The 15,454-nt window shown below is 62.3% G+C and overlaps 2 protein-coding genes across 2 annotated transcripts; both read left to right on the top strand.

Annotated features, from left to right (window-relative positions):
- The first annotated feature begins 2,653 nt into the window (after positions 1–2,653).
- Positions 2,654–7,287, top strand: LOC123368677 (zinc-binding protein A33-like). The gene is made up of 6 exons (XM_045013677.1): positions 2,654–3,215; positions 3,473–3,568; positions 4,793–5,026; positions 5,521–5,543; positions 5,648–5,772; positions 6,229–7,287. The coding sequence occupies exons 1-6, from the start codon at positions 2,802–2,804 to the stop codon at positions 6,768–6,770; spliced, it is 1,434 nt and encodes a 477-aa protein (XP_044869612.1). The 5' UTR covers positions 2,654–2,801; the 3' UTR covers positions 6,771–7,287.
- Positions 7,288–10,756: 3,469 nt separating this feature from the next.
- LOC123369140 (zinc finger protein 345-like) lies at positions 10,757–14,680 on the top strand. The gene is made up of 2 exons (XM_045014501.1): positions 10,757–10,876; positions 12,267–14,680. The coding sequence occupies exon 2, from the start codon at positions 12,275–12,277 to the stop codon at positions 14,678–14,680; it is 2,406 nt and encodes an 801-aa protein (XP_044870436.1). The 5' UTR covers positions 10,757–10,876; positions 12,267–12,274.
- Positions 14,681–15,454: the final 774 nt, after the last annotated feature.

The raw sequence follows: 15,454 nt of genomic DNA, 5'->3' as shown, positions 1-15,454 counted from the left end.
GTGTTTGGCGGGACCAAATCCCGCCCCCTTCTCGTGGACGGGCCAATCGTAGACGGGTCGCGTGACTATCAGCCAATCACACAAGGAGGGGGCGCGGCTCTCCGCAAGAGAGGCGGTTTCCGCACGCAATTCCCGCCTCTACAAAGATTCGACCAATCAGAGGTTAGCTCAGTGAGAATGCAGCCAATCAGAAAGCTAAGGATGTGAGGCCTCTCTTTGCGCATGGCAACGGCGTTATAGTCCTCTAAATCCCGCCTCTTAGCAGAGATTGACCAATCACAGGGAGAATGCGTGCGGTTCCTATCCAATCAGGAAATGGGAAGAGCGCTTAGCGGCAAGTGGAGCTGTTTTCTTCCCTCTGTCCCGCCCTCTCTCAGCGATTGGCCAATATGGACAAACCTGCCAGTCAGAAAGAGAAAATTGAACCTTTCTCCGTCTCGCCTAATTCAGGAACCTAACCAATCAGCGATTACTTCCTCATTAAATCTGTCCAATCAGAGCGCAACAGTGGAAGAGGGGGGAATTTAAAGGGCCAAGCAACGTTTTATGGATGACTGAAAATTAAAGGGCCAGTGACCATTAGAACCGCCCTGGGAGGGGAGTGGGGGCTGGGAGCCAGGACTCCTGGGTTCCCTCCCCGGCTGTGGGGGAGGGGCGTGACCATCCAATTGAAGCCCCAGGGTGCGGTGAATTGTCACCCCTAGAGAGGGGTTGCGGTGCCAACTTGTGACTCACACAGAAGGGAATCGCCTTGCCACGCCCCCTGCCACGCCCCTTCCCTGAGGCCCCGCCCCCACTCACTCCATCCCCCCCGCCTCCCTCCATCCCTCACTCTCCCCACCCTCACTTCTTTTCACGGGGCTGGGGCTGGAGGAGGGGGGAGGCCCCTGGCTGGGGGTGGGGCCAGAAATGAGGAGTGTGGGAGGGGGCTCCAGGCCTGGGGCAGGGGGTTGGGGTTCAGGAGGGGGTGAGGGCTCCGGGTTGGGGCTGCGGGCTCGGGGTGGGGCCGGGGATGAGGGGTTTGGGGTGCAGGAGGAGGCTCCGGGCTGGGTTCGGAGGGCGGGAGGGGGCTCCACGCTGGGGCAGGGGTTTGGGGTGCAGGAGGAGGCTCCGGGCTGGGTTCGGAGGTCGGAACGGGGATCAGGCCTGGGGCAGGGGGTTGGGGTGCAGGAGGGGGTGAGGGCTCCAGGTTGGGGCTGCGGGCTCTGGGGTGGGGCCGGGGATGAGGGGTTTAGGGTGCAGGAGGAGGCTCCGGGCTGGGTTCAGAGGGCGGGAGGGGGCTCCAGGCCTGGGGCAGGGGGTTGGGGTGCAGGAGGGGGTGAGGGCTCCAGGTTGGGGCTGCGGGCTCTGGGGTGGGGCCGGGGATGAGGGGTTTGGGGTGCAGGAGGAGGCTCCGGGCTGGGTTCAGAGGGCGGGAGGGGGCTCCAGGCTGAGGCAGGGGGTTGGGGTGCAGGAGGGGGTGAGGGCTCCAGGTTGGGGGTGGGGCCGGGGATGAGGGGTTTGGGGTGCAGGAGGAGGCTCCGGGCTGGGTTCAGAGGGTGGGAGCAGGATCAGGCCTGGGGCAGGGGGTTGGGGTTCAGGAAGGGGTGAGGGCTCCTGGTTGGGGGTGCGGGCTCGGGGTGGGGCCGGGGATGAGGGGTTTAGGGTGCAGGAGGAGGCTCTGCGCTGGGTTCAGAGGGCGGGAGGGGGCTCCAGGCTGAGGCAGGGGGTTGGGGTGCAGGAGGGGGTGAGGGCTCCAGGTTGGGGGTGGGGCTGGGGATGAGGGGTTTGGGATGCAGGAGGCGGCTCCGGGCTGGGTTCAGAGGGCGGGAGGGGGATCAGGCCTGGGGCAGGGGATCAGGGGTGCAGACTCTGGGCAGCACTTACCTCAAGCAGCTCCCGGAAGCAACGGCATGTCCCCCCTCTGGCTCTTACCTGGAGGTGCAGTTCCCAGCCAATGGGAGCTGCAGAGCTGGTGCTTGGGACAGGGGCAGCGTGCAGACCCCCCTAGCTGCCCCTATGCGTAGGAGCCGGAGGGGGAACATGCTGCTGCTTCCAGGAGCCGCGGGGAACCTGCTTTAGCCCGGCTGCGCCACCGACCAGACTTTTAACGGCCCGGTCAGCAGTGCTGAGCAGAGCCACCAGGGTCCCTTTTCGACTGGGCGTTCCAGTCGACAACCGGAGACCTGGCCCCCTACCCCTAGAGTTTGCGGTTGGTCAACACATCTAATCCCCACCAGACCCACCCTGCCCTGCCGGGGCTGCCAGGCAGCGAGTGCTGGGCTGCCCCCTGCTGGGCTGCGGGGGTGCCTCTGGCTCTGCTCATCACCTGCCTCGGGAGGGGTGGGGTGTGTGTGTGTGTGTGTGTGTGTGTAAATCTGGCTGTTAGTGTGTGAGAGAGTGACGGAGACAGAGAGAGACCCTTGGCAAGCATGTTTGTGCATGTGCGTTGCTGGCTGGCTCTGTGTGTGTGTGTGTGTGAGAGAGAGAGAGAGAGAGAGAGAGAGATTCTGGCTGTTAGCCTGTGGGGGTGAGTGTGTGTGTGAGATTCTGGCTGTGAGTGTGGGTGTGTTTTGGCTGGGACTCCGTGTCTATCTCTGACCATCTCTCACCGGCTGGGTGTGTTGAGCAGAGATCTCAGGCCCACACCCTGGGAGTGATAAACTCGTGGGTAGAGCAAATGTAACCTGTGCCGCACCTTTCCCTGGGCCTCCCGGCAGAGCGCCCAGGCACAGCAGCTCCTGGCTTCTCCCCCTGGCCCAGGGAGGGCAGTGGGGTCTACTGGTTAGAGCAGGCAGGCTGGGAGCCAGGATCTGCCCCCCATGGCCTCTCCTGCCCCCCAGCTGGGGTCTCTCTCTGAGGAATTCTCCTGCCCCGTGTGCCTGGACTGGCTGCAGGATCCCGTCACCCTGCCCTGCGGCCATGTCTACTGCCAGGGCTGCATCGAGACTACGTGGGGCACCCTGGGTGTCCCCCCTGCCTGCCCTGAATGCCGGGAGCCCTGCCCCGACAGGAGATATGCCCCCTGCAGGCTGCTGAGGAAGCTGATCGACCAGGCCAGGGGGCTGAGCCCTGGTGGGGCAGGGGAGGGGGCGCACCCAGGGGGCAGGTGCCAGGAGCACAGCGAACCCCGGAGGGTGGCAGGTGGGGCATTCGCCGGTGAGCTGTGCAGGGAACCAGCCTCATACGAAAACCTCCGGTTCCTCCCCATCCACCAGGCCACTGGGCAGCATCAGGTGAGACTGGGAGCCCCAGGACTCCTGGGTTCTCTCCCCAGCTCTGGGAGGGGAGTGGGGTCTAATGGTTAGAGCAGGGGAGGCTGGGAACCAGGACTCCTGGGTTCTCTCCCCAGCTCGGGGAGGGGAGCTGGGTCTAGTGGGGGGGAGCTGGGAGCCAGGACTCCTGGGTTCTGTGCGCCGCTTGGTGGGTTGGAGCTGGGGGCACTGGCCTGTGATCCCCCACCCTCACCTCCAGCCTGTTTGCTGCCCTGTAGGAGGAGCTGCCCTCAGCCATAGCCCAGCTGGAGTCCAGCCTTGCTCGGCTCCTGAAGCTGAAGACGGAGGAGGAAGAGAGGATTTGGAACCACCAGGTACCTGGGCCTGGGTGGATCCGGGAAGGGCGGGATCCCTGATTCCCCCCACCTGAGGGACCCTGGGAGGAGGCAGGCAGCCCTCTGGGGGACCAGATAGCAAGTGTGAAAAATCAGGACTAGGGGTGGGGAGTAGTAGGCAGGTATGTAAGAAAAAGCCCTGAGTATTGGGATTGTCCCTATAAAATCAGGACATCTGGTCACCCTAGTAAGGGTAGGGTTGGGGGTGGGGTACCTTGAGTCTTACCACTGCTTGGAGAGAATGTGAGGTACTTGGTGTATAGTGAAGTTAATTCCTGATTACCTGAGAGTATTCGCTATATGGAGATATTGGGTACCTGAGTACCTGGGGGTATTCGCTATGCACACATGGTAGGTACCTGGGAGTATTAGCTATATGGAGATTTGGGTACCTGAGTACCCGGGGGTGTTCGCTATGCACAGATGGTCGGTACCTGGGAGTATTCGCTATATGGAGATATTGGGTACCTGAGTACTTGGGGGTATTTGCTATGCACAGATGGTCGGTACCTGGGAGTATTCGCTATATGGAGATATTGGGTACCTGAGTACTTGGGGATATTTGCTATGCACAGATGGTAGGTACCTGGGAGTATTAGCTATATGGAGATATTGGGTACCTGAGTACCTGGGGGTATTCGCTATGCACAGATGGTTGGTACCTGGGAGTATTAGCTATATGGAGATATTGGGTACCTGAGTACCCGGGGGTGTTCGCTATGCACAGATGGTTGGTACCTGGGAGTATTAGCTATATGGAGATATTGGGTACCTGAGTACCAGGGGGTGTTCGCTGTGCACAGATGGTAGGTACCTGGGAGTATTAGCTATATGGAGATATTGGGTACCTGAGTACCCGGGGGTGTTTGCTATGCACAGATGGTAGGTACCTGGGAGCATTAGCTCTAGAAAGTTGCTGGGTACTCAAGCAGCTGGAGCAATGCTGGGTACCAGGGTATATTAGCTGTAGAAGGATGTTGGGGGTATTAGCTCATGAAATGCTGGGTACCAGGGAGTATTAGCTGGACAGCTGCTGCACCCCAGAGAGTATTCGCTATAGAAGGATACTGGGAGGTACCGGGGAGTATTAGCCCAAGGGATGCTGGGTCCCAGGGAGTATTAGCTCTAGTACCTGCAGTATTAGCTCAGGAGATGCTAGCGGGGACCCAGGGGGTGTTGGAGCCGCTGGCTGGTGTTTTGCAGGCGATGGTGCTCAGCCTGGAGGATCACGTCGCCACGGAGTTCGGGAAGCTGCGGGGCTGGCTGGCCGCCCGGGAGGCGGAGTGGCAGGAGAGGCTGCGGCGGGCGGGCAGAGCCCAGCTGCGGGCGATGCAGAGGAACCTGCAGGAGCTGGCGGGGAAATGCCAGGCAGCCCAGGAGATGCTCACCGAGGCCCAGGCCCACCTGCCCCAGCAGAACACCATGGAGTTCCTGACAGTGAGTCCAGCGCCCCCTAGAGGGGAAAGACCCCACGTCTCATTCCCCGTCCCGCTGAGCCAGCCAGTCCCCCACCATGGGGCCGGATGGGAGTCGGCGCCCCCTAGGGGGAAAGACCCCACGTCTCATTCCCCGTCCCGCTGAGCCAGCCAGTCCCCCACCATGGGGCCGGATGGGAGTCAGCGCCCCCTAGGGGGAAAGACCCCACGTCTCATTCCCCACCCCGCTGAGCCAGCCAGTCCCCCACCATGGGGCCGGATGGGAGTCGGCGCCCCCTAGGGGGGAAAGACCCCACGTCTCATTCCCCACCCCGCTGAGCCAGCCAGTCCCCCACCATGGGGCCGGATGGGAGTCGGCGCCCCCTAGAGGGGAAAGACCCCGCGTCTCATTCCCCACCCCGCTGAGCCAGCCAGTCCCAGTGCCCCACAGTGTCTTAAAAAGGCAGAACTATACTAATTCCTTCTCTCTCTCTCTCCATGTCTGTCCCCTCATAGGACATAAAATCCTCCCTGGACTGGTAAGAAGCAGCTTCAGTCCCTGATTCCCCCCACATCTCCATCCTCATTGCTCGCTAACACAACCTTATGGGGGGTGCGGGGGCGGTTCTTCCCTCTTACATAGGGTGAAGCAGCAACTGGCTACCCCTTGTGGGCCGAATACGGGGTCCCTATCACAGACTCTGGGGCAATTCAAAGGGCCGATCCAGTATACTGCCTGGAAGGACATGAAATCCATCCTCAACATAGGTAAGAGATGGGTTTCAGCAGGGGGCGCTCTCCCCTGGCAGTCAGGGCCGGCCCCAATGCCCCAGTGCAGCACTAGGGGGTGCTGTGCTGCAGGGAGCGGGGTGGGATCAGCAGGGGGCGCTCTCCCCTGGCAGCCAGGGCCGACCCCAATGCCCCAGTGCGGCACTAGGGGGCGCTGTGCTGCAGGGAGCGGGGTGGGCTCAGTAGGGGGCGCTCTCCCCTGGCAGTCAGGGCCGGCCCCAATGCCCCAGTGCGGCACTAGGGGGCGCTGTGCTGCAGGGAGTGGGGTGGGCTCAGTAGGGGGCGCTCTCCCCTGGCAGTCAGGGCCGGCCCCAATGCCCCAGTGCGGCACTAGGGGGCGCTGTGCTGCAGGGAGTGGGGCGGGGGGCTCAACAGGGGGGTCCCATGTTAAACCAACCCTGCCCCCTACCCCCCCTTCTCCGTTTCCCTCCCCAGATCTCCCGCGGGTGACGCTGGATCCCGCCACGGCTCATCCCTGCCTGGTTCTCTCGGAGGATCGCACCCGGGTCCGGGACGGCCACCTCCGCCGGCCCCTCCCCGACACGCCCGCCCGCTTCGATTTCTGCGTGGCCGTGCTGGGCGCGGGGGCGTTCGCCTCCGGGAGGCGCTACTGGGAGGTGGAGGTCGGGGAGAAGCCGGCGTGGACGCTGGGCGTGGTCCACGCCTCCGTCAGCCGCAAAGGGAAGATCCACGCCTCCCCCAGCAAGGGATTCTGGGTCATTCGGCTCCGGGGCGGGGCCGAGCTCATGGCCAAGGACACACCCCCGATGGTGCTCCGCCCCCAGGCCCTGCCCCACAGGATTGGGGTGTACCTGGACTATGAAGGGGGCCAGGTTTCCTTCTACGATGCCCGGGGCATGGCCCACCTCTATACGTTCAGCGCCCGGTTTGCAGAGAGTGTGTATCCCTATTTCTGCCCCGGGCTCTATGATTCGGGGGGGAACGCTACCCCCCTGAAAATCTGCCCCTTGCCCTGACCAAGCTGCTCCTCTGCCCTGGGGCCGGATCGGAGCCACAGCCCCCTAGAGGGGAGAGGCCCCGTGCCCCATTCCCTGCCCCCCAGAGCCAGCCAGTGGCTTTATAAGCACCACCTTACACATCGAAACAAACTCTCAAACCCGCCAACCCCAGCGGTTTGGTTCTCCAAAGCAAGAAGGAGCCGAGCGCAAGGCCAGACTGTGTCCTGCCAAGCAGGGACTCCGAAAAGGATCTAAAGATCCAGCTGGTGTGATCCCGGGATGCACAAACAGGGGAACGGCAAGTAGGAGCCGAGAAGTTTATTTGGCCTTGGTGCGACCGCGGCTGGGGTCCTGTGTCCAGTTCTGGTGCCCACCACTCGAGAAGGACGTGGATCGACTGGAGAGGGGGACAGAGAAGAACCAGGATTAAAGGATTGGACAACCTGCCTTAGCGTGAGAGACTCCCGGAGCTCGAGGGGGTTAGAGGAACAAAGAGAAGGCCACGGGGTGACTAGCTCACGGGCCACAAGTACCTCCATGGGGAACGGACGTGATTGTGGGCTCTTCATCTAGCAGAGAAAGGTCTAACACGACCCACTGGCTGTTAGACGGGTTCGGACGGGTAATAAGGTACCGGCGTGGGAACCAGGGCTCCTGGGTTCTGGCTAGAGGCGGTGGGAAATTTTCCAAAGATGGACCATGTTCGTGTAGGGAAAAAATGCCATGGAAACATTCTGATGACATTTCGGGGAGGAGGGACTGGCAGGCAGGGGAGAATCACATCAGGGCATTTCGGGTTTTTTGCTTCAACGCGATGTTTCGTTTTGATTTTTTTGAATTTTACATTTGTCATCGTTATCAGCCCAACACTCTTTAGGTCGGAAGGATTGGATTTGTATCTGTCAACGTCAATTTCACCGTCCGCGCCCCCAAACTGACCAAAAAATATCTCCATTAGTAATCATTGAACTGGACAGATAATCAAAGAGAAATGTGGCTTGTGAACTTTAGAGACGATCATTATGTTGAAATCACTCCCCGAGTTTCCTGCAACTGAGAAAGTTTAAATTGATAACAAAAAATAAAAAAGGTTAAAAATAACCATCAATATCCGTCCAAATTATAAATTACGAATCTAGTTCTCCCCAGCCGAATATTCATAGAATATAAATTTAAGTCAAAATTAAACTTAGACGATTGTGCTATATAGAATATTTAAATATCATGATATATGTATACTTATACAATGAATATTTCGTATACAATCTTTCATAGACTGGCTTTTTAAAAAGTATATAAACAATTATCTATTTAATATAATTATACATAACTGTTTATAGGAAATAATTTTTGGTAAAGGTTGAAATTGGACTGTAATATTTTGATTGACGCAAAGTGATTTTTCCCCCGAACGTCATTTTTCAAAAAAATTTCAAAATAAAAGAATTTTGGGGGAACTGAAATATTTTTGAAATCTTGGTGTTTCCTGCCCAATGGAAAAGCCACTTCTTGCCCAACATTTGTTCTGTCCGTAGGTGGAGGGCAGTGGTGTTGAGTAGGTCAGAGTCAGGGGAGAGGTGGCTATGAACCAGGACTCCTGGGTTCTATCCCCAGCTCTGGGAGGGCAGTGGGGAGTAGTAGTTGGAGCATGGGGGGGGCTGGGAGCCAGGACTCCTGGGTTCTATCCCCAGCTCTGGGAGGGAAGCAGGGCCTACTAGGGACTGAGTGTCAGAACACCTGGGTTCTATCCCTGGCTTTGTCACAGACTCCCCATGTGACCTCCGTGGAGTCACTGAATCGGTTTGGGCCTCAGTTTCCCCATGTGTAAAATGGGGGAATGATCCTGCCTTTGTCTATTTAGACTGTGAGCTTTCAGGGGCAGGGGCTGTCTCTCTTCGCCCTGGTCCAAATGGTTTGTGCAGAAACATTTCCCAGCGAAAAATGTCTTCATCTAAACTGATTTTTTTTGCAAGAAAATGTCTGCTCTAGCTAAAGCGATTGATTTTTCCCTCAAACAAATTCAACATATTGTGACTCTTTACCAAAAAAAAAAAACTCAAAAACCTGAACTGCACTTCGTGTTGATTGGAGTCCTAATGAAAATTGCTTTGAATCGGAGAAAGCTGAAATTTCAGCTAATTCGAAAGATGGTTTTCTTTCATTTGCAACCAATAAACGTTTCCCTTTTTCATAATTACAATTTTCACTTCGTTACAACGAGGAAAAGCCAACTATTTCATTTGATGGAAATAGGAGGATTTCACTTAGTTTCAATAGAAAGTTAAATCATCTCACTTCGTTACAAAAATCATTTCCATTCAGTTTCCACCAGAAAAAGTGAAAATGTTTCACTTTGTGTTTAAAAAAACCCATCACCATTTTCTGGGTGAAACAATGGAAATGTAAAAATCTTTCCTTGTTCTATCAATACGAACTTTCTTCTCGTTTTGATCAGACAATGGCTTAAATATGGCAGGTGGCGTCAAACGACTTCAGCGGGATCAAAATGAACTAAAAGCCTTTGGTTTATGTTCAAAATGGTGATTTGTTTGGTTGGCTCCGTCAGGGCAAAGGCTCATTATGTTACCAAAAAAACCCAGATCCGTTCGTTTTAAGCCAGAAAAAAATCAAAACGGATGAGTTGGGCCTGGTTCTGAGTGGGGAAAGTGGAAGAATTTTGGTTCCTACCAACTGGACTTGGAGAATATCACTGCAAGTGGGTTTGTGTCTCTCCCGCCGACCCTCCAGGATTGTCCTGGACTCTACAGGGATTAAAGATGGTCGTGATGAGACCTCCCACCAGAACTGGCAGCTCCGTGGTGTTTGTGTGCACACACCCCCTGCGCCTCGAGGGGCTGGCTGTGTGTAGACGGGGTGCAGAGCGGGACTGCGGCTGTGGGTTAGAGGGGGCTAGGCGGGTGCATGGGGGGCAGTGCAGGGATGGGGGTGTGCACAGAGAGGGGGTGTGCGTCATGGGGTGGCTGTGGTTATGGGAGGTCTGGGGGTGCATGGGGGGCTGTGTGTAGGGGGCCATATACATGCATGGGGGAGGGAAGGTTGTGGGGGGGAGACCCAGAGGGCTATGGGGCGGATGGGTGTAGTGGGGGCAGGGGCAGAGGACTATGGGGTGGATGGATGTTGGAGATGCAGGGGGTCTGGGGCCCAGAGGGCTATGGGGCGAATGGGTGTAGGAAGTGCGGGGAGGTGCAGGGGGTCTGGGGCCCAGATGGCTATGGGGCGGATGGGTGTGAAAGGTGCAGAGGGGGCTGGAGGTGTGGGGCCCAGAGGGCTATGGGGTGGATGGGTGTTAGGGATGGAGGGGGTCTGGGGCCCAGATGGCTATGGGACGGATGGGTGTGGGGGGTGCAGGGGGTCTGGGGCGTGGGGCCCAGAGGGCTATGGGGCGGATGGGTATGGGGGGTGCAGAGGGAGCTGGGGGAGTGGGGCCCAGAGGGCTATGGGGCGGATGGGTGTAGCGGGGGCAGGAGCAGAGGGCTATGGGGCAGAAGGGTGTGGGGGGTGCAGGGGGAGTGGGGCCCAGAGGGCTATGGGGCAGAAGAGTGTGGGGGGTGCAGGGGGTGTGGGGCCCAGAGGGCTAAGGGGCAGATGGGTGTGGGGGGTGCACGGGGTGTGGGGCCCAGAGGGCTATGGGGCGGACGGGTGCAGGGGGAGTGTGGCCCAGAGGGCTATGGGGCGGATGGGTGTGGCAGGGGCAGAGGGCTATGGGGCAGAGGGCTATGGGGGTGCAGGGGGTGTGGGGCCCAGAGGGCTATGGGGTGCAGGGGGTGTGTGGCCCAGAGGGCTATGGGGCGGACGGGTGCAGGGGGAGTGGGGCCCACAGGGCTATGGGGCGGAGGGGTGCATGGGGGGCGCTGTAGGCCGGGGGTAGCCCCCCCGCTCAGGAAATCCGCCCCCCCCATCTCCGGTTTCGGGGCTCCGGCTCCAGCGCTCCCGGCGCCAGTTCAAACCCCCGCCTAGGAAGTGCGTAACCGGGAGCCGCTTTCACGCCGGGACCTTCCTGTTACCGGCACCCGCCCACCCCCGGCCCGGGCTCGGCGCCGGCTGGGCCCCAGGGGCCGGATCGGGGCCCCCAGCGGGGATCCAGCCCCCGCTCCCCGGCGCGGGTGAGTCGGGGCCGCCCGGGAACCAGGCGGGGCCCCCGGCCCGGTCCGGGGGCGCACGGGGACAGGGGGCGGTGCCGGGTCCCCCCCAGCCCGGTCCGGGGGCGCACGGGGACAGGGGGCGGTGCCGGGTCCCCCCGGGGGCGCACAGGGACAGGGGGCGGTGCCGGGTCCCCCCCAGGGCAGCCCGGGGGCGCACGGGGACAGGGGGCGGTGCCGGGTCCCCCCAGCCCGGTCCGGGGGCGCACGGGGACAGGGGGCGGTGCCGGGTCCCCCCGGGGGCGCACAGGGACAGGGGGCGGTGCCGGGTCCCCCCCAGGGCAGCCCGGGGGCGCACGGGGACAGGGGGCGGTGCCGGGTCCCCCCAGCCCGGTCCGGGGGCGCACGGGGACAGGGGGCGGTGCCGGGTCCCCCCGGGGGCGCACGGGGAGAGGGGGGCGGTGCCGGGTCCCCCCCAGCCCGGTCCGGGGGCGCACGGGGACAGGGGGCGGTGCCGGGTCCCCCCGGGGGCTCACGGGGACAGGGGGCGGTGCCGGGTCCCCCCGGGGGCGCACGGGGATCGGGGTAGTGGAGCTGTTGGAGCCCAGCCCGGGGTGACGTGCTCAGCACCCCAGGCTGAGGCTGTTTGCCCCCCCCCCCCGCGTTTCTCAGCCCTGGGACAGGTTTTTCCTCTTCTCCCCTCCCCACCTCCTTTGCTGTGTCCCCACCCCACTGCGCCGCCCCCCCCCCGCCTTGCCCCGGGGAGAGCAGCACTGACCCCCCCCCCCCCGTGTGTGTGTGTGTGTGTGTACACACTGCACGTTTGACATTCATTGCATCCCCCAGCCTTTGAAGCCCAGGGGGAGAGAACCCAGGAGTCCGGGCTCCCATCCCCCTCGCTCTAACCACTAGCCACCACTCCCCTCCCAGAGCCGGGGAGAGAACCCAGGAGTCCTGGCTCCCAGCCCCCCCTGCTCCAACCCACCAGACCCCACTCCCCTCCCAGAGCTGGGGAGAGAACCCAGGAGTCCTGGCTCCCAGCCCCCCCTGCTCCAACCCACCAGACCCCACTCCCCTCCCAGAGCCGGGGAGAGAACCCAGGAGTCCTGGCTCCCAGCCCCCCCCCCTCGCTCTAACCACTAGCCACCACTCCCCTCCCAGAGCCGGGGAGAGAACCCAGGAGTCCTGGCTCCCAGCCCCCCCTGCTCCAACCCACCAGACCCCACTCCCCTCCCAGAGCCGGGGCGAGAACCCAGGAGTCCTGGCTCGCCGCCCCCCCCCCCTCGCTCTAACCATTAGCCACCACTCCCCTCCCAGAGCCGGGGAGAGAACCCAGGAGTCCTGGCTCCCACTCCAGGGGTGTCGGGTCCCCTCTTGGTCACTCACTCCAGGAATTCCTCTCTTCTCCCCCCAGTCCCAGCCATGAGCGAGGAGGAAGAGCCCAGCCCCTCTGCGTGGGCCGAGGAAGAGGAAACGCTGCCGAGCCTGATGGGGTCGGAGCGGGAGATCTCGTGTGACATCCAGTGCTGGTCGGATAACGAGGAGTGGGGGCCGGACAGCCCAGCCGGCAGCGGGGGAGTGGGAGACGCCTGCTCCCAGCCGGACAGCAGCCCCACAGCCTACGGGAGGAGCTACTGTCGTGGCTCGCACGAGGACAGTGAGCTCGGGCTGCACGCCAGCTCAGGGGAAGACGGTGAGCTTGACTTCCAGCGTGGCTCGCATGAAGATGGCGGGTTCAGGTTGCACGCCGGCTCGCACGAGGACGGTGAGCTCAGGTTCCACGCCGGCTCCGAAGAAGACAGTGAGCTTGAGCTTCACACCGGCTCGCACGAGGATGGTGAGCGTGGGCTGCATGGCGGCTCAGATGAAGATGGTGAGTTCGGGCTGCACGCTGGCTCGCACGAGGACAGTGAGCTGGGGTTGCACGCCGGCTCAGATGAAGATGACGAGTTCAGGCTGCATGCTGGCTCGCACGAGGACAGTGAGCTTGGGTTGCACGCCGGTTCAGATGAAGACGGTGAGTTTAGGCTGCATGCTGGCTCGCACAAGGATAGTGAGCTTGGGTTGCACGCCGGCTCAGATGAAGATGACGAGTTCAGGCTGCACACTGGCTCGCACGTGGACAGTGAGCTTGGGTTGCACGCCGGTTCAGATGAAGACGGCGAGCTAAACTTCCATCGTGGCTCAGACGAAGACGGCGAGCTGGGCTTGCACGAGGATGGTGAGCTAAGCTTCCGTCGTGGCTCGCACGAGGACGGGGAACTCGGGTTGCACGCCAGCTCGGAAGTCCTCCCCGGCTTCGACCTCGCTGGCAATCCGGGCCCAGCCTCCGCAACGTGGCCCCCTCCGGGCCCGCCGTCCTCCCGCCCCCCCCTGCCGGCGCGCCCCTTCCAGTGCCTGGACTGCGGCAAATCCTTCGGCTCCAACTCCACCCTGGCGCAGCACCGCCGCATCCACACGGGCGAGCGGCCCTACAAGTGCGGGGAGTGCGGGCGGGCGTTCAGCCGGGGCTCCACCTTCCTCCAGCACCAGCGCACCCACACCGGCGAGCGGCCCTACAAGTGCCCGGACTGCGGCAAAGCCTTCAGCCGCAGCTCCAACCTGCTGCAGCACCGGCGGGTCCACACCGGCGAGCGGCCCTACAAGTGCCCCGACTGCGGCAAAGCCTTCAGCCTCAGCTCCACCCTGCTCCAGCACCAGATCATCCACACCGGCGAGCGGCCCTACAAGTGCCCCGACTGCGGCAAGAGCTTCAACCGCAACTCCAACCTCCTCAACCACCGGCGCACCCACACCGGCGAGAAGCCCTTCCCCTGCGGCCTGTGCGGGAAGCGCTTCTCGGAGAGCTCCACCCGCACCCAGCACCAGCGCACCCACACTGGCGAGCGCCCCTTCCGCTGCACCGAGTGCGGCAAGAGCTTCAGCCTCAGCTCCACCCTGATCCAGCACCAGACCACCCACAGCGGGGAGAGGCCCTACCAGTGCCCCGACTGCGGCAAGACCTTCGGCCTCAGCTCCACGCTGCTGCGGCACCGGCGGGCCCACACCGGCGAGAAGCCCTTCCGCTGCCAGGACTGCGGCAAGAGCTTCGGCGTCAGCTCCCACCTGGTGCAGCACCGGCGGGTGCACACCGGTGAGCGCCCCTTCCGCTGCCCGGATTGCGGGCGCGGCTTCGGGCAGAATTCCCACCTGGCCCAGCACCGCAGGGTGCACCGGGCCGGCGGGGAGGCCCGCCCGCCCGGCACCCTCTACATCTGCGGCGACTGCGGGAAGAGCTTCCGCCAGAGCTCCCACCTGGCCCAGCACCGGCGCACCCACACCGGCGAGCGGCCCTTCCGGTGCGGGGAGTGCGGCCGGGGCTTCTCCCAGAGCTCCAAGCTCCTGGAGCACCGCCGGACCCACACCGGCGAGCGGCCCTACGCCTGCCCCGACTGCGGCCGGGCCTTCGGCCACAGCTCGGCGCTGGCCCAGCACCGCCGGACCCACACCGGCGAGCGGCCCTACGCCTGCGGGACTTGCGGGAAGAGCTTCAGCCAGAGCTCGGCCCTGCTCCAGCACCAGCGCATCCACACCGGCGAGAAGCCCTACCGCTGCTCCCGCTGCGGCCTCTGCTTCCGCTACCTGCTGCAGTACACCCGGCACCAGAAGGTGCACGCCCGGGAGGAGCTGCTGGCGCAGGAGAGGGCCGGGGCGGCGCCGGGATCTGCGGCGCCGGTGGCCTCCGCGGCTCTGGAGGTGGCGCCGGGGGCCGGGACGCAAGGGTTCTCCGCGGCGCTCGGGGTGGCGGTGGAGGAGGGGGTGGCGGTGGCGCTAGGCATGGGAGTATGAGAATCTGCCCCCTCTGGGGGAGGAAGCAGTGAGGGGGAGGCAATGGGGGGCTGGGGGACGGGAGAGAGAGAAGTGGGGCTTGGGGGGGGGACACACACTGGGAACCCTCTGAGATTGACGCTAATAAGCATGGAGGGTTTGGGTCCGAACAAAATGTATCTGTCTTTTGTATACAGGCGGGGAGGGGGAGGGGAGCAGTGGGAGCCAGGACTCCTGGGTCCTATCCCTGGATCTTGCAGGGGATTGGGGTCTGGTGGCTCAGAGCAGGGGGGGCTGGGAGCCAGGACTCCTGGGTTCTCTCCCCAGTTCTGGGAGGGGAGTGGGGTCTGGTGGGTTAGAGCAGGGGGGGCTGGGAGCCAGGACTCCTGGGTTCTCTCCCCGGCTCTGGGAGGGGAGTGGGGGCTGGTGGGTCAGAGCGGGGGGGGGGGTGGGGGCTGGGAGCCAGGACTCCTGGGTTCTCTCCCCAGCTCTGGGAGGGGAGTGGGGGCTGGTGGGTTAGAGCAGGGGGGGCTGAGAGCCAGGACTCCTGGGTCCTATCCCTGGATCTTGCAGGGGATTGGGGGCTGGTGGGTTAGAGCAGCAGGGGCTGGGAGCCAGGACTCCTGGGTTCTGTCCCCGGCTCCAGGAGGGAAGCAGGGTGTAGCGGGTAGAGCTGGTGGGGTGAGGGTGCCGTAATCAGCTGTGTTGGCGACGTTAGCGAGGAAGCAGCGTTCCCCGTCGCCGTAGAGGGTGCTAGTTGAGTAGAGGCCGCGCCGTAGAGAAGCACCAGACAGG

Source organism: Mauremys mutica, chromosome 4, assembly GCF_020497125.1.
Source record: "Mauremys mutica isolate MM-2020 ecotype Southern chromosome 4, ASM2049712v1, whole genome shotgun sequence".
NCBI lineage: Eukaryota > Metazoa > Chordata > Testudines > Geoemydidae > Mauremys > Mauremys mutica.
This window is presented reverse-complemented; position numbering and strand designations above follow the sequence as displayed.

Excerpts from the sequence above, each read along its gene's own strand:
- LOC123368677 (XM_045013677.1), top strand. The coding sequence starts at position 2,802 with ATGGCCTCTCCTGCCCCCCAGCTGGGGTCTCTCTCTGAGGAATTCTCC. Across the intron at positions 3,569-4,792 it reads AGAGGATTTGGAACCACCAG|GCGATGGTGCTCAGCCTGGA; the intron begins GTACCTGGGCCT and ends GGTGTTTTGCAG. Across the intron at positions 5,544-5,647 it reads ATAAAATCCTCCCTGGACTG|GGTGAAGCAGCAACTGGCTA; the intron begins GTAAGAAGCAGC and ends CCTCTTACATAG.
- LOC123369140 (XM_045014501.1), top strand. The coding sequence starts at position 12,275 with ATGAGCGAGGAGGAAGAGCCCAGCCCCTCTGCGTGGGCCGAGGAAGAG.